At 37.5% G+C, this 19073-nt stretch overlaps 1 protein-coding gene across 6 annotated transcripts in view; it reads right to left on the bottom strand.

Moving 5' to 3' along the window:
• The window catches only part of ADGRV1 (adhesion G protein-coupled receptor V1), a 598696-nt gene that overhangs the window by 441255 nt on the left and 138368 nt on the right, over positions 1-19073 (bottom strand). For all 6 annotated transcript variants that reach the window (XM_055297968.2, XM_063612214.1, XM_063612213.1 and 3 more), the window contains 6 exons: positions 18331-18494; positions 9802-9895; positions 7659-7737; positions 7398-7536; positions 6291-6432; positions 1737-1999 (listed from right to left, as the gene is read on the bottom strand). In XM_055297968.2, the coding sequence (XP_055153943.1) occupies positions 1737-1999; positions 6291-6432; positions 7398-7536; positions 7659-7737; positions 9802-9895; positions 18331-18494 (881 nt within the window). The remainder of the gene's footprint in view (positions 1-1736; positions 2000-6290; positions 6433-7397; positions 7537-7658; positions 7738-9801; positions 9896-18330; positions 18495-19073) is intronic.

Raw genomic sequence — 19073 nt, 5'->3', positions numbered from 1 at the left:
CTATTTTATTTTATTTTATTTTCACAATAATAGTAGCTTTATTCACAAGAGTCAAAAGGTGGAAACAACACAACAGATGGCTGGATTTAAAAATTACGGTATATACATACAATAAAATATAATCTAGCTGTAAAAAGGGAATGAAGTTCTGATACCTGTAACAACACAGATGAACCTTGAAAACATTTTGCTGAGTGAAGCAAGTCAGACACAAAAGGGTAAATACTGTATAATTTCACATATGCGAAATATCTAGAATAGGCAAATTCATAGAGACAGAAAGTAGATTGGAGATTACTAGGGGGAGGAGGAATAGGGAGTTACTACTTAATGGGCACAGAGTTTGTCCTTGGAATGATGAAAAATTTTGGAAATAGATGGTGGTGATGGTTGTACATTGCTGTGAATATAATTAATGCCACTGAAATGTTCACTAAAAATGGTGAAAATGGTAAATCTTATATTACACATATTTTTCCACAATAAAAAATAAGTCAAAATAATCACAGGCCCGGCGCAGTGGTTCATGCCTTTAATCTCAACACTTTGAGAGGTTGAGGCAGGTGGATCACTTGGCACCAGGAGTTTGGGACCAGACTGGCCAATATGGTGAAACCCCATTTTTACTAAAAATACAAAAAATTAGCTGGGCATAGCTGGGCACAGTGGCTCATGCCTGTAATCCCAGCACCTCGGGAGGCTGAGGCGGGCAGATCGCGAGGTCAGGAGATCGAGACCATCCTGGCTAACATGGTGAAACCCCGTCTCTACTAAAAATACAAAAAATTAGCCAGACATGGTGGCGGGCACCTGTAGTGGTGGGCGCCTGTAGCCACTCGGGAGGCCAAGGCAGGAGAATGGCGTGAACCTGGGAGGCAGAGCTTGCAGTGAGCTGAGATCACGCCACTGCACTCCAGAATCACTTGAACCTGGGAGGTGGAGTTTGCAGTAAACCTAGATTGTGCCACTGAACTCCAGCCTGGATGACAGGGTGAGACTCTGCCTCAAAAAAAAAAAAAAAAAAAAAGAATCACATTTGCAACATAATCTTGCAAATTGCTTGTTTTTTTTATTATTATACTTTAAGTTCTAGGGTACATGTGCACACCATGCAGATTTGTTACATATGTGTACATGTGCCATGTTGGTGTGCTGCATTTTAAACTTAAACTGTTTTAAAAAATAAAGTTTAGTAGCAGGAACAGAAAATTGTTAATATACAGAAAAAGAGATTTGGGAAGGTAAACTGTGAGTATAGATCATATTTATCCCAAATCCAGCATTTTTTTCTCCAATAAACTATTGTTGTTGTCAAACAAGCAGTCTGAAGTAAACAGTTACATTTTGTTCAACAAAAATGTGGCAAAGGGAAATGATTGGCTGGGACTTAACATTTACAAAAATTGGTTTGGGTTTTCTTTTATATGGTTTATATACAATATAAAGTGACATATGCAATTTAAATGTGCTGAAAATTTAAAATAGCCATAGATATATTTTCTTTATTATTTGCATATTCTTTTACCCTATTAATAGTAAATTTTTCCAGTTGCACTTTATACAGAGTAAATAGAACTATAGCACTTGTCACATAGTAAATGAATCATGTCTTTACCTAACACCTAAGCTGGAAGTATTGTTTTTTTCATTCTAGGACTTAAGTGCACACCTAAGAGAAATTTATTTTGTAAATATTAAAGATAAACTTCCATTCTCATTAAAGCTTCTTACTGTACCTTGAATCGAACACCTTCTTCTAAAACAATATAGCCTTTGGAAGGAGTCAGATCTTTAGATTCATTTGAGGAATTCACTTCTGTCACAATGAACTGAACTGTCACTGTTCCAAACAATCCTTGTGCAGGTTCCCGAACAATGTACAATACTGCAACACTCTCCTGGACGTAGAGAGCTGTTGGCTCTCTTAGGAAAAAGTGCTCACTGTTGTTAAATGATAGAACTCCAGGGCCATCATCATTAGCAAGGACAATAATTAAGGCTGCCAAAATAAAAATATTAAAGCAACAAATGAAAATAGAAGAGGTTATAAATGCTGAAAAAAGTGTGGATGTCTAATTGAAAACTAGGCCAACTCTTTACCTAAGGTGATTGTCTTAAGATGATCTTAAAAATGACAGAATTTTTTAAAGCATTTAATAAAATAACATATTCACTCATGACAGAAAAATACTCAGTAATCTTGGGATAACCTGATGAAGCAATATCTCTCAGAAGTCAACAACAAATATCAAATATTGAAACATTAGCAGCATTCCCACTAGACACAGAAACAAAATGATAATGTCTGTCATAATTGCTACTATTTAACAGTGTCCCAAGGCTATCAGCCAGATAACACCTGTAAAAGTAGTGGAAAGAGTCACAACTGTCACTATTTTCTAGATGACATGATTGTCTATGAAGAAAATGTAAGAGAAAATATTAGAACTATAGTAAGAACACAGCAAGCTGAGTAACCTTCACAAATCAAGAGTGTTCTATTTTTTACTGTCACTTATATTAATAACAATTACAACTAATACTATTAAGAACTTACTAATTGCTTAAGCTACATTAACTCTTTTAATTCTCACAATAACCCTATGATATTGATTATATTATTAGTCTCATTTTACAGAACCTATGATTGAAGCACATTCAGGTAATTTGAAGAAGTTTACAAGCTGGGAAGTGGCAGACCTGGTGCACAAAGTCAAGAAGTCTGCTTCAGATCATACATTCTTAAAGACTATTATAATATCTCTAAAGATCAGCTATTTAAAAAAAAAAAAGAAAAGTAGACCTTATTCACAATAGCAACAATACTTAGAAATTAGCCTAATGTAGGCCAGGCACGGTGGCTCACGCTTGTAATCCCAGCACTTTGGGAGGCCGAGGCGGGTGGATCACGAGGTCAGGAGATCGAGACCACGGTGAAACCCCGTCTCTACTAAAAAAATACAAAAAATTAGCCGGGTGTGGTGGTGGGCGCCTGTAGTCCCAGCTACTCGGAGAGGCTGAGGCAGGAGAATGGAGTGAACCCGGGAGGCGGAGCTTGCAGTGAGCCGAGATCGCACCACTGCACTCCAGCCTGGGTGCCCAGGTGACACAGCGAGACTCTGTCTCAAAAAAAAAAAAAAAAAAAAGAAATTAGCCTAATGTAAAAACTATAAAACCTATATGAAGAAAATCACAAAATTTTAATGTATAACTGTGGCAGACACTGTCAGCACCTCCCTTTCAGCCACTCTAAAGTCACCTGCAGCAGTTCCTATTTGCCCAGTGGTCTCTTTCTACCTGAAGACAGCATCAGCCCATGCAGGAGTAAGGTCAGAACTGTTGCAAATTTAACACCCAAGAGCAACTCTCAAATGATCAGAAATAGGAGCTGGTGAATGAACAGCCCAGATTTCTTTCCTTGTCATGGGACAGTCCTAAGCTTCATTCAATCCAGTGTCTAAGAGGAACACCAGCAGGACTGTCAGTTGCCCACAGCAGTACTGCTCATTAGGACATCATCTATCAGCTTTCCTCTCTCTCACCTCCTCATTTCTCATCAGGCCTCCAGAGATCACCTCTCAAATAAACTAAATCCTTGTCCAAATCCTTGTCTTATAGTTTGGTTTTGAGCGAACACAAGGGCAGGCAATGGTATAAAAGATCTAAATTCCTGGAGAGGCATTTTATATTTCTAAATCAGAAAACTCAATATTATAGTGATGTCAAATCCATCCAAATTAATCCATAATTTTAATTCAACTCCAGTCAAAATTGTTTGTTTGTTTTATAGATCTCAGCTTAAATCTAATGTTCATATGAAAGAGACTTTTTAAGGAATAGGTGAGATAATTTAGAGAAAAAAAAAGAAAAATATTTGGCCTGAAAAACTATCAAAATGTACTTCAAGGCTATGATAAATAAAACAGTATGCTATTAACACATAAATAGGCAAATAGAACAAAACAGAGTCCAGGAAAATGATAGGTAGATGGATAGATAAAAGGAAAAAAAGAAGGGTAGATATTTCATGTTGAAAATTAATGGCTAATGGATATTTCTCTGTACGATATTAGGGTATTATTTTCTACATTTTAGAAGAAAAATGAAGTTGTATCCTTGCCTCACACACCACCAATGAATAAATTCCTTATATGTGCAATAATGTAACTATAAATCAAAACAATGAAAATAGTAGAAAAATATAGTAAAATATTTTATAGCATTTGGGTGAAAAGACCTAAGTAAGTAGGATTTAAAAGCATATCAGAAAATATTTGATATTTTAAATTTAAAAAAATTTTATAATAACAGACATTATAATAAAAGATAAATGACAGACTGGGAGAAATATCTGCAATATATTTAAGAGGCGAAGGGTTGAATTCAAAATATATAACTATTCCTACAAACCAGTAAAGCAAAAACCACAGGAAAGTACATAAGGGATATGAAAAACAGGATCACAAAGTAAAAAAAAAAAACAAAAACCAGTGTCAAGCTCACTAACAAACAGGAAAATGAAAGAAAAAAATGCACGATAATGTATAATACAACCACATATTTTCCAGTCATTAGAAATGGCATATAAAAATTTAAAGACTAAAGAAATTGCTGGTAAGGATATAGAGAAACTATCGTATATGTACACATTGAAACGTAACTAACACAGAAGGCAGTGGATGAGTCCTTTCACTCAACATGCACTGTACTCAACAGATAATCTTAATTATCCACATATACAGAGATTTATGTAAAAGGATATTTACTGAAACTTTATAAGGGTTTGGAAACAGTCTCAAGGTCAATCAATGGGGCATGGTTTAAGAAATGACTCACTGTCAAAGCTCTGTTATTGCTCTGAGGAATTTTTTAATCTTTAAAAATAGAAAATTACAAATATAAAGTAACCTTGAGAGAGTCCAATAATACATTCCTTTCTCCTACTTATGGAGGTGGGCATGTAACCTATGTAATTTCAATCAGATTTTTATGAGGACCTTATAGGAATGCATGAATTTGAATACTCTCTCTTTCCTGTTATATGAAATGCAGAAGAATGGTCCTGATCACCATCTTATGACAATGAATAACGTTAGCCTTGCAATGAAGCCAATATTCCAAAAGGCAAAGAAAAGAGACAGAAAACCTCAGGATCTCTGGCAGCATTAAGTCCTGCTCCTGCCTCATCTAAAGCCATATGTTGCTGTACCCTCAGGTTAAATAAACCAATAAATTGTATGTGTTTAAATCCATTTGCATTGGGTTTTCTGTTATTTGTACATAGACTATTCTCAACCAACACATGGTATCCATTCATACAACCCTTTACCAACCCACTATGTTCTACAAGAAAATGATTTGATCTCAAACATATACTCTTTGAACTTGAAACAACAGCCACAGCCTCAAAAAAAAAAAAAAAAAAAAAAGGCTTCTGGGGACTTAGAAATATCAATGTATTTTATCAAAACAGCAAGAAAAGTAAAAACCAATCCTCAGGTTACTCAGAATTCTTGTATATTTTCAACTACAAATCAAATTTCTCCATAAAGGCCAACAATTTAGGAATGCAAATATTCATCAAACTAAAATTTTTTTAAAAAAAAAACCAGCTCAGCCACTGACTAAAACAGGAGTTTGAAGGGTCAGTCAGCATTCAATCCTTGAAATTCATTTGGCTTGTCTATCATCAGAAGGAACGGAAGTGACTTTTTAAGAGCCCTTCCAACCCTCAAGTTCTGTATGTTCCCGAGTTTTCTCCTTTGTCTCTTTCTTACCTTCTCTAAACAGTCAGCAAAATGCCTATCAAGCAATGGAGTAGGATGACTCTTAGCAACAATATCAAACTGTTCCAACCAAAGAATTATGGCTCCCATAATCTGTCTGAAGTATCAGTATACCTCAACACTATGCGAAAATACTACAGAGTAGATGACACTAAAGGAACTAACTTTGTAATTCCTTCTATTGCTGAGTAGGAAACCAGAACAAAATTCAAATTCCAAAGGAAAGACATCTACAAATTAAATAATCCTACAATAACTGAGGAAATAATATTATCTGTAGTATCAACCTACTTTGTCTTTTACATACATGCATATATACACCAACATACACAAGCGAGAGGCACTGTTACACAGACACAGGAATTCTGAAATGCTCTAACTTAAAATCATTCTCATTGTAAGCACAGAAAACCACCAAGACTTTCTAATTCCTTTACATCTTCCCCCATATTAAGGAACCCAGCATGAAGGAGAGGAAGCTGTTTATAAGAAATTATTAATTACCTGTTGTATTTTTCCCTAGCTCTAGTCCAGGAGAAGGATTTGTTAAAATCAGCTGAAATTTTTCATCTCCTTCTGGAATGTCATCATCAAGAATCATGATATTGACATTTTTATACCTTTCTCCATCAGCAAAATAAAGAATCTGGTCAAAAAGGTAAAAGCAGAACGTATTATATTTATATACACTGTGAGTTTCTATAGAATGTTTGGAAAGAAATACAACATAGTTGTGAATGTAAAGAACAAGCTATTTTACATTGAATTTTGTTTCCTTATATTTTGGTTTATATCTTTTTATTTAAATTGGCAATATTAAGTTTAAAAAGTAAAAATTATGAGGGGGCTGGGCGCAGTGGCTCACGCCTGTAATCCCAGCACTATGTGAGGCCGAGGCAGGCTGATCACTTGAGGCCAGGAGTTTGAGACCACTCTGGCCAACATGGTGAAATACACTAAAAATATAAAATACACCAAAAATACAAAAAAAAATTAGCCAGGCATGGTGGTGGCCACCTGTAATCCCACCTACTCGGGAGGCTGAGGCAGGAGAATTGCTTGAACCTGGGAGGTGGAGGTTGCAGTGAGCCGAGATCGCACCACTGCACTCCAACCTGAGTGACAGAGCGAGACTCTGTCTCCAAAAAAATTAAAGGGAAAGAGAAGAAAGTAAACATTTGGCTAAGAAATAAAAGGCATGAAGAGACCAAGTAAAAGTATTTTAAAACCACTAAACGTGTTTCAGTGAGCAAAAACAAAGAAATGAAAGAGTTAAAATTTTCGAGAAGTGTAAGAAACATTCTGGGAAGATTATCTAATGATATAAATTCTTTAATATTGCAGCTTGTATTCTCTAGTATCAAATACTGTAATGAAATAGTTAATACATACAGAATAATATTTAGAATAGTAATGAAAATTCAATTTATATTTACTAAAATAGTTAAAGGAACTATTTTACCATGTGGAAATCTTCTGTCCTAATTTACTGTGAAATATACAATGGTTTTTAAGAATAATTTATATGGGAACTAAATCACTGTAATTCTCAAGGAATAATGATTATAAAATAATTTGTAAAAGTCATCTGTGATAGATTTTGAAACCCACCATTGGGGTGAAGATATAATCCAGCCCCACTTGTGCTTCCAAATTCTGAGCATACACAAATAAGGAAACATGGCCAAGAGGTTCTCTGCTCCTCTGGGCTACCAATGTTAAACTTCCATGGGTTTCATTTACTTCAAACCTATAATATAGTAAAAAAAACAAAGACCAAAAAAAATCAATTTTTCCCTTCTAAAATTTTATTTGGTAGATAGTAAATAATATGAAACCCAGAAGAGGGCTCCCACACAGCCTTGGCCTTACCTGCTTTGTTGCCATTCAATTACACCTCGGGCCCCATCATTGGCATCGATAATAACTTGTGCAGTCAAACCTTCTGAATCTAAAAAAACATAGAAGCATATCTTAAAATACATATAAATGATTAAAGATATTTTTGATATAGGACTTAAAGACAGTACCTTTGAAATTATATAATTCATAATATACAGGTATTATCAACATTACTCAAAAGATGTTTAAGAAAATAAAGAGACAACGCTTATCACATCTGAATAAGGATACTTCTGGCTAACAAGAGCCACTGATTTATAGAAATTTAATCAACTGAGAACAGTATAAAATAATAAACAACTGAGATTACTATTTTGTTTCTATTATTTTAATTAGTTAAAACATATTTGGCATCTCTATTCTACAATATCACTATTTCAGGAGGAAAGGAAAATAGGGACAGTTAGAAAGAGTAGAAAGAGGAAAAAAATGAAAAATAAATGAAAAGAGAAGTGCAAGGAAAGGTACAGAGAAAAGAGAGGTGTGCAAAAGAGACACAGAGAGACATGGATACAAACAGAAGTAGAGACACATGGGAAAGATGGGGAAAAAGTCTGGTGAAGTCAAGAGAGATTAATATCAAAGTAAACTTATCTTCCCTTTTTATTTTTATTCTATCCACCAAACTTAGTATGTTACCAATACCTTAAAACATTAACTAACTCTGCTCCTGGTTGGCTTTTCGGTTTCAGTCTTAAAATATTACTAACCCTGCTCCTGGACTAGTCTTAAAATATTAACTAATCCTGCTCCCAATTGGTTTTTTGGTTTGGTTTTGATTTTTGTTTTTAATACTTTGTTCTTTACCTTTTAAATTTCAGAGGTGCTACCTTAGTCTAGGACACTTATGGTAGCTGCCTGGATGGGGAAAGGGTAGGGAGAGTGTAATTCTCTGCAGAGTGAAAAGAACAACACTGTCCAGGAAAGCATATAAAATCAGGGTTTGCGTCCATCAGACAAGAGGCTAAAAAGCAGAGATTCTAAAATCAGACCACACCACTGAAGTCAGCTCTACCACTCTCTAGCTGTGTGATTTGGGGCATATTACACAGCTTCTCTTAGCCTAAGCTACCTCATCTGTAAAATGAGAAAATGTAAGTAATGACATTACTAAGGTACAAAGCACTTGAAATAGGAGCATTAGAAACCACTCAAGAGAAGTTAACTATTCAAATTATCTCAGTAAGAGGATGAAAGAAATATGAATTGTTTTGTTAGTTGTCTTAGTGTGAATATCTTGTAATAATACTTGATGTAAACAGCCTACTCATTGGAATCATCTATTTCTTTAGCAAAAGAACTCAAACTATTCAAACAATAGGTTAGAAACTGATTATTTCCTTTCAATATTTTCAAAGTTATCACAGTGAGCTTCAGAAATGAATGAGGAATGCCTGTTTCCCAGGCCACTGCTCCTGGCCATGCTTCTCTTCCTTTAATCCAAATTAACTTTCCCCTGTCCAGCACCCCTTCTAATCAACTCAGCACCACCCTCTATTGGGCCATCACACCTACAGGCTTCCGACAAAATTTCCCAGTAGTAAATGTCCACACTGAAAGAGGAGTTTGTGTTTAAACATAGGAATACATCTTTTCAAAGGAATCTAGATAAGTTTGTACCAAGGTTCAGGTTTTACCTTTCAGTCTGTAATGAATTAACTGAGTCTTTTCTAAAAGCATGAAAAGAAAAAGATAAAAGGTCAAAAAAGAAGCAGAGAACACAACAAAGCAACAAAGAAGCAAACATCAGCACTGCTTAACCTGAAAGAAAATAAAAACATCTGAGAGTTTGGAGATCTACTGAAAACAGCTAATTTTAAAAGAAAATGAAAGGAAAATACCTTCCAAAGAGCTATTTTGAGGATTACAAATTTGTTTATAAAATAGTTGTAAAATTTAAAGAACATCACACAATAATTTTTAATGTCTTTACATTGTTCATTGTAAAAATTGAAATATATGAGAGTATCAAAAATAAATATAAAAGCCCATCATATTTTAACACATAGCCAAGATTAACAAAACAGCACAATGATCACTTCTGATTCAAAAACGAAGTTTCTTCATTTCATCTGAAGTGAGTAAAAAGAAACAAACAAGAAACTCCACATACCTAGTCTGGGAGGAAATGAAGTTGAAGCAGCCATGGTAAGTTCAACGTAAGTTAAATTCACCAGGAAATATTCTTCCAGCTCTGGTATATCATCCTGAAAAAATTACACTCATTACATTCCTTTAGTAATACTCTCAAAGTAATTAACCCTCAGAAACTGTTTTTAAATTAAACTGTATAATTAGTATACAGAAGATACAAAAATGCAACCATAGGTGGAGCCAAGATGGCCGAATAGGAACAGCTCCGGTCTCCAGCTCCCAGCCTGAGCGACACAGAAGACGGGTGATTTCTGCATTTCTGCTTGAGGTACCGGTTTCATCTCACTAGGGAGTGCCAAACAGTGGGTGCAGGACAGTTGGTAAAGCGCACTGTGTGCGAGCCGAAGCAGGGCGAGGCATTGCCTCACTCGGGAAGCGCAAGGAGTCAGGGAGTTCCCTTTCCTAGTCAAAGAAAGGGGTAACAGATGGCACCTGGAATATCGGGTCAGTCCCACCCTAATACTGCGCTTTTCCAACAGGCCTGGAAAATGGCACACCAGGAGATTGTGTCCCGCACCTGGCTCGGAGGGTCCTATGCCCATGGAGTCTCGCTGATTGCTAGCACAGCAGTCTGAGATCAAGCTGCAAGGCCGCAGCGAGGCTGGGGGAGGGGCGCCCGCCATTGCCCAGGCTTGCTTAGGTAAACAAAGCAGCCAGGAAGCTCGAACTGGGTGGAGCCCACCACAGCTCAAGGAGGCCTGCCTGCCTCTGTAGGCTCCACCTCTGGGGGCAGGGCACAGACAAACAAAAATTCAGCAGAAACCTCCACAGACTTAAATGTCCCTGTCTGACTGACAGCTTTGAAGAGAGTAGTGGTTCTCCCAGCATGCCGCTGGAGATCTGAGAACGGACAGACTGCCTCCTAAAGTGGGTCCCTCACCCCTGAGCAGCCTAACTGGGAGGCACTCCCCCAGTAGGGACAGACTGACACCTCACTTGGCCGGGTACTCCTCTGAGACAAAACTTCCAGAGCAACTATCAGACAGCAGAATTCGTGGTCTCACGAAAATCCGCTGTTCTGCAGCCATCACTGCTGACACCCAGCCAAACAGGGTCTGGAGTGGACCTCTAGTAAACTCCAACAGACCTGCAGCTGAGGGTCCTGTCTGGTAGAAGGAAAACTAACAAACAGAAAGGACATCCACACCAAAATCCCATCTGTACATCACCATCATCAAAGACAAAAAGTAGATAAAACCACAAAGATGGGGAAAAAACAGAGCAGAAAAACTGGAAACTCTAAAAAGCAGAGCACCTCTCCTCCTCCAAAGGAACGCAGTTCCTCACCAGCAACGGAACAAAGCTGGATGGAGGATGACTTTGACGAGTTGAGAGAAGAAGGCTTCAGACGATCAAACTACTCTGAGCTACGGGAGGAAATTCAAAACAATAGCAAAGAAGTTAAAAACTTTGAAAAAAAATTAGAAGAATGGATAACTAGAATAACCAATGGAGAGAAGGGCTTAAAGGAGCTGATGGAGCCGAAAGCCAAGTTTCGAGAACTACGCGAAGATTGCAGAAGCCTCCGTAGCAGATGCGATCAACTGGAAGAAAGGGTATCGCTGATGGAAGATGAAATGAATGAAATGAAGCGAGAAGGGAAGTTTAGAGAAAAAAGAATAAAAAGAAATGAACAAAGCCTCCAAGAAATTTGGGACTATGTGAAAAGACCAAACCTACGTCTGATTGGTGTACCTGAAAATGACGGGGAGAATGGAACCAAGTTGGAAAACACTCTGCAAGATATTATCCAGGAGAACTTCCCCAATCTAGCAAGGCAGGCCAACATTCAGATTCAGGAAATACAGAGAACGCCACAAAGATACTCCTCGAGAAGAGCAACTCCAAGACACATAATTGTCACATTCACCAAAGTTGAAATGAAGGAAAAAATGTTAAGGGCAGCCAGAGAGAAAGGTCAGGTTACCCACAAAGGGAAGCCCATCAGACTAACAGCTGATCTCTCGGCAGAAACTCTACAAGCCAGAAGAGAGTGGGGGCCGATATTCAACATTCTTAAAGAATTTTCAACCCAGAATTTCATATCCAGCCAAACTAAGCTTCATAAGTGAAGGAGAAATAAAATACTTTACAGACAAGCAAATGCTGAGTGATTTTGTCACCACCAGGCCTGCCCTAAAAGAGCTCCTGAAGGAAGCACTAAATATGGAAAGGAACAACCAGTACCAGCCACTGCAAAAACATGCCAAATTGTAAAGACCATCGAGGCTAGGAAGAAACTGCATCAGCTAACGAGCAAAATAACCAACTAACATCATAATGACAGGATCAGATTCACACATAACAATATTAACGTTAAATGTAAATGGGCTAACTGCTCCAATTAAAAGACACAGACTGGCAAACTGGATAAGGAGTCAGGACCCATCAGTGTGCTGTATTAAGGAAACCGATCTCACGTGCAGACACACATAGACTCAAAATAAAGGGATGGAGGAAGATCTATCAAGCAAATGGAAAACAAAAAAAGGCAGGGGTTGCAATCCTAGTCTCTGATAAAATAGACTTTAAACCAACAAAGATCAAAAGAGACAAAGAAGGCCATTCATAATGGTAAAGGGATCAATTCAACAAGAAGAGCTAACTATCCTAAATATATATGCACCAACACAGGAGCACCCAGATTCATAAAGCAAGTCCTGAGTGACCTACAAAGGGACTTAAACTCCCACACAATAATAATGGGAGATTTTAATACCCCATTGTCAACATTAGACAGATCAAAGAGACAGAAAGTTAACAAGGATATCCAGGAATTGAACTCAGCTCTACACAAAGTGGACCTAATAGACATCTACAGAACTCTCCACCCCAAATCAACAGAATATACATTTTTTTCAGCACCACACCACACCTATTCCAAAATTGACCACACAGTTGGAAGTAAAGCTCTCCTCAGCAAATGTAAAAGAACAGAAATTATAACAAACTGTCTCTCAGACCACAGTGCAATCAAACTAGAACTCAGGATGAAGAAACTCACTCAAAACCGCTCAACTACATGGAAACTGAACAACCTGCTCCTGAATGACTATTGGGTACATAATGAAATGAAGGCAGAAATAAAGATGTTCTTTGAAACCAACGAGAACAAAGACACAACATACCAGAATCTCTGGGACACGTTCAAAGCAGTGTGTAGAGGGAAATTTATAGCACTAAATGCCCACAAGAGAAAGCAGGAAAGATCCAAAATTGACACCCTAACATCGCAATTAAAAGAACTAGAAAAGCAAGAGCAAACACATTCAAAAGCTAGCAGAAGGCTAGAAATAACTAAAATCAGAGCAGAACTGAAGGAAATAGAGACACAAAAAACCCTTCAAAAAATTAATGAATCCAGGAGCTGGTTTTTTGAAAAGATCAACAAAACTGATAGACCGCTAGCAAGACTAATAAAGAAGAAAAGAGAGAAGACTCAAATAGATGCAATACAAAATGAAAAAGGGGATATCACCACCGATCCCACAGAAATACAATCTACCATCAGAGAATACTACAAACACCTCTATGCAAATAAACTAGAAAATCTAGAAGAAATGGATAAATTCCTTGACAAATACACCCTTCCAAGACTAAACCAGGAAGAAGCTGAATCTCTGAATAGACCAATAACAGGTTCTGAAATTGTGGCAATAATCAATAGCTTACCAACCAAAAAGAGTCCAGGACCTGATGGATTCACAGCCGAATTCTACCAGAGGTACAAGGAGGAACTGGTACCATTCCTTCTGAAACTATTCCAATCGATAGAAAAAGAGGGAATCCTCCCTAACACATTTTATGAAGCCAGCATCGTCCTGATACCAAAGCCTGGCAGAGACATAACCAAAAAAGAGAATTTCAGACCAATATCCTTGATGAACATTGATGCAAAAATCCTCAATAAAATACTGGCAAAACGAATCCAGCAGCACATCAAAAAGCTTATCCACCATAATCAAGTGGGCTTCATCCCTGGGATGCAAGGCTGGTTCAACATATGCAAATCAATAAATGTAATCCAGCATATAAACAGAACCAAAGACAAAAACCACATGATTATCTCAATAGATGCAGAAAAGGCCTTTGACAAAATTCAACAACTCTTCATGCTAAAAACTCTCAACAAATTAGGTATTGATGGGACGTATCTCAAAATAATAAGAGCTATCTACGACAAACCCACAGCCAATATCATACTGAATGGGCAAAAACTGGAAGCATTCCCTCCGAAAACTGGCACAAGACAGGGATGCCCTCTCTCACTGCTCCTATTCAACATAGTGCTGGAAGTTCTGGCCAGAGCAATCAGGCAGGAGAAGGAAATAAAGGGTATTCAATTAGGAAAAGAGGAAGTCAAATTGTCCCTGTTTGCAGATGACATGATTGTATATCTAGAAAACCCCATTGTCTCAGCCCAAAATCTCCTTAAGCTGATTAGCAACTTCAGCAAAGTCTCAGGATACAAAATCAATGTACAAAAATCACAAGCATTCTTGTACACCAATCACAGACAAACAGAGAGCCAAATCATGAGTGAACTCCCATTCACAATTGCTTCAAAGAGAATAAAATACCTAGGAATCCAACTTACAAGAGATGTGAAGGACCCCTTCAAGGAGAACTACAAACCACTGCTCAGTGAAATAAAAGGGGATACAAACAAATGGAAGAACATTCCATGCTCATGGGTTGGAAGAATCAATATCGTGAAAATGGCCATACCGCCCGAGGTAATTTATAGATTCAATGCCATCCCCATCAAGCTACCAATGACTTTCTTCACAGAATTGGAAAAAACTACTTTAAAGTTCATATGGAACCAAAAAAGAGCCCGCATCGCCAAGTCAATCCTAAGCCAAAAGAACAAAGCTGGAGGCATCACGCTACCTGACTTCCAACTATACTACAAGGCTACAGTAACCAAAACAGCATGGTACTGGTACCACAACAGAGACATAGATCAATGGAACAGAACAGAGCCCTCAGAAATGATGCCACATATCTACAACTATCTGATCTTTGACAAACCTGACAAAAACAAGAAATGGGGAAAGGATTCCCTATTTAATAAATGGTGCTGGGAAAACTGGCTAGCCATATGTGGAGAGCTGAAACTGGATCCCTTCCTTACACCTTATACAAAAATTAATTCAAGATGGATTAAAGACTTAAATGTTAGACCTAAAACCATTAAAATCCTACAAGAAAACCTAGGCAATACCATTCAGGACATAGGCGTGGGCAAGGACTTCATGTCTAAAAAACACCAAAAGCAATGGCAACAAAAGCCAAAATTGACAAATGGGATCTAATTAAACTAAAGAGCTTCTGCACAGCAAAAGAAACTACCATCAGGGTGAACAGGCAACCTACAGAATGGGAGAAAATTTTTGCAACCTACTCATCTGACAAAGGGCTAATATCCAGAATCTACAATGAACTCAAACAAATTACAAGAAAACAACAAACAACCCCATCAAAAAGTGGGCAAAGGACATAAACAGACACTTCTCAAAAGAAGACATTTATGCAGCCAAAAAACACATGAAGAAATGCTCATCATCACTGGCCATCAGAGAAATGCAAATCAAAACCACAGTAAGATACCATCTCACACCAGTTAGAATGCCATCACTAAAAAAGCAGGAAACAACAAGTGCTGGAGAGGATGTGGAGAAATAGGAACACTTTTACACTGTTGGTGGGACTGTAAACTAGTTCAACCATTGTGGAAGTCAGTGTGGCGATTCCTCAGGGATCTAGAACTAGAAATACCATTTGACCCAGCCATCCCATTACTGGGTATATAGCCAAAGGACTATAAATCATGCTGCTATAAAGACACACGCACACGTATGTTTATTGCGGCACTATTCACAATAGCAAAGAGTTGGAACCAACCCAAATGTCCAACAACGATAGACTGGATTAAGAAAATGTGGCACATATACACCATGGAATACTATGCAGCCACAAAAAATGATGAGTTCATGTCCTTTGTAGGGACATGGATGAAACTGGAAAACATCATTCTCAGTAAACTATCACAAGGACAAAAAACCAAACACCACATGTTCTCACTCACAGGTGGGAATTGAACAATGAGAACTCATGGACACAGGAAGGGGAACATCACACTCCAGGGACTGTTGGGGGGTTGGGGGAGGAGGGAGGGACAGCATTAGGAGATACACCTAATGCTAAATGACGAGTTAATGGGTGCAGGAAATCAACATGGCACATGGATACATATGTAACAAACCTGCACATTGTGCACATGTACCCCAAAACCTAAAGTATAATAATTAAAAAAAACTAAAAAAAAAAAAGAATAGAAAAAATAATGCAACCATAAAGTAGAGAGATGTAAATTAGAAAAAATAAACATAAAAGTATTAAACTTATACTTGGTTGTACAGGAAGTAATTAGGTTGACCCACATGAAATCACTTAAATATTTTAACATTTTTAATCTAGATTTATATAACATGTAAACCAATTATATAAATATATAAGCCTAATTATTTTAAACATAATATGAACAAAACATTTTAAATCACCTTAATATCCAGTGTGTAGAAGGAGGAATAGAATACCATGAAAAAAAAAAGACTCTGCAGTTCAAGGAGGCCTAGTACCAAATTCTATAATTTTAAGTAAGTTACTTAAATTTTAGGACTCCAATTCTACTATCTCTATAATGGGGCAATAATAGCTCCTTTGGGCGGGAGATTGTAATAATGATTACAAATCATACGTGTAGAGTGGCCTAGAGAAAATGCTTTAAAATTAATAGCTATTATTATTAATCACCAGTCCACGTAATAGCAATGAAAATAAGGCAGGTACCAAAAACATAAGGATTAGCAAAATCCATGTCAAGAGTGATCAGCCAGCCATCAATATTTACAAAGAAACACAATGTGTGTGTACATTTATGCATATATAATGTCAGTACACACTCACTAACATATGCTTTTCTCCTCACTTTATTTAATGGAGTCATGTTTCCATGTGAAAATATAAGTGAAAATCATGGTCTCTAGATTGTCTTATGTAATAGACGGACCAACATGAGTTACAAGGTCAGTGACATAGAAGGACTGCTGTGCCTACTCTTACTGTCCCCCACCCCCCATGCAATACCTCCTCCCTACCACTCCCCAGGGCAGCTTGCTCCTACATGCATAGGCCTGCAGTCTCTTAATCTAGTGCTACTTAGCGAGCAGAAAAGGTTGCAGAGATCTAAGATGAAATAAAGGTGGAACCAAAAACCCCATGTTCAAAAAAATCTAGACTCCTCAGAGAAAATAAGGGTAACTGTATATTCTCTGCTTTAAAAACTAACATATCTAAGGAATAATCAATCCATTTATTTATATTTTTATTAATAGAGTATACATTTGAAAGATAACTTACTTGAAAGCTTTATCAAATCTCGTGTTATATCCCATATACTGACATAATATTACCTTTAATTTTACAGCTTTCGAATTTTTATACTGTTATATTAGGTCACAGTGCCACAGTAATCAACAAAATAAGTTACTGACTTCAGTTGGTAGATGGTTTACACCACTTATAATTTTGTAAAAGTACAAGCCTCCAAGATAATAAAATACATTTTAAAATAGAACTCCCAAAATACATAGTAATTGAAAAATATTTTTTCAACTGCAATATTCATGCTTTCTCCCTCTTTCCCTTCCCCTGTCCTACACACCATCTCCTACTCCCTCCATGAGTACCATTTTTATAAACCTCTTGGAAATGTATTTAGGTAACCGAGTCCCAAAACAACATGAGATTCCACAATATGAAAAATTCTTTAAAATGTAATTTCAATCACTAATGATTATGTTAAGCTTAACGTAACCATAATCGTATTTTGTGCCATCTGCCTCTAGTGAGTTTCTCCCTATCTCTAATTTAACCGGTCCTACTACCAACAAAGATTCTGACATACATGGATTTTCTGGTCCAAAGAATCCTTTGGAGTAATCAAAATACTCCCTGAAACCTCTTAGGTCTATGGCATCTCAAAAGAGACTGCCCTAAGAAAATTCTTTATCACAGACATGTCTATAATAAAATACGTAACAGCAGGCCTGTCTATCTAAACAAGAACAGATTAAAAAAACAAACAACAACAAAATCAAGAAAAGAAATAAGATGATTTAAAGGTACCAGCAGGGGGAACAAGCAGAAAAGAATTCACCAAGTTTCTGGTATTATAATTGTAGAGTGTCCAAACCTGATATTAAATTCAGAGTAATTTTTTTTTTTTTTTTTTTTTACTAATAGAAAAAACTCAGGTAAACTTAGTTTTCATGAAACTTGATGTCTTAAAATGCAAAGTTACTAGAAGTGTCTTACTAAATGTTACTTCTTATATGTTATAGACTCTTCCATCAATTTCTACCTTCTATGTAGTTACTTCGGGTTCAATACAATAATAAGGAAAAATATATAAGAGTTTTACCTCAAGAATGGTAATGTTGATGGCTGCCGCTGTTTTCCCTTCTTCTAAAATCAGAAAGCCAATGACAGGGACAAAATCAACTTCTGGCTCTGCTAGGTTTCCTACTGTTTGGTTCTTCAGACTCAGGATTCCAGGAACCGTGGTATATGTGACATTGATAGCTCCTAATTGAATAGGTTGCAAAAATGTTTATAATTATCTAAATGTTTACAATAATATCCCATTGTGAGTTTTTTGCCTTTCCTAAAAGCACCTTCAGTAACTAGTATTATTGGTCCCAATTCCTCACCCCTTCCTATATCCATAATCTTTACCATGTGACGGATCATGGGTGTCTCATTGTGGGAAAAGCGTATTTCCCCGCCTCTAGACTTTAAATTTGGATATGTGACTTGTTTTGGCCAATAGAACAAGATAAAAATGATGATGTGCTGGTTCTAACCCTAGACCTCAGAGGGCCTTACACATTTTTGAGAGGTGACAGCATGCTGGCAGTCCTCACAGCCGTCGCTCGCTCTCGGTGCCTCCTCTGCCTGGGCTCCCACTTTGGTGGCACTTGAGGAGCCCTTCAGCCCACCGCTGCACTGTGGGAGCTCCTTTCTGGGCTGGCCTAGGCGGGAGCCGGCTCCCTCAGCTTGCAGGGAGGTGTGGAGGGAGAGGCGCGAACGGGAACCCGGGCTGTGCGCGGGGCTTGAGGGCCGGCTGGAGTTCCGGGTGGGCGTGGGCTTGGCGGGCCCCCCCAC

The sequence above is a fragment of the Symphalangus syndactylus genome, chromosome 11 (assembly GCF_028878055.3).
Source record: "Symphalangus syndactylus isolate Jambi chromosome 11, NHGRI_mSymSyn1-v2.1_pri, whole genome shotgun sequence".
In the NCBI taxonomy this organism is placed as follows: Eukaryota; Metazoa; Chordata; class Mammalia; order Primates; family Hylobatidae; genus Symphalangus; species Symphalangus syndactylus.
This window is presented reverse-complemented; position numbering and strand designations above follow the sequence as displayed.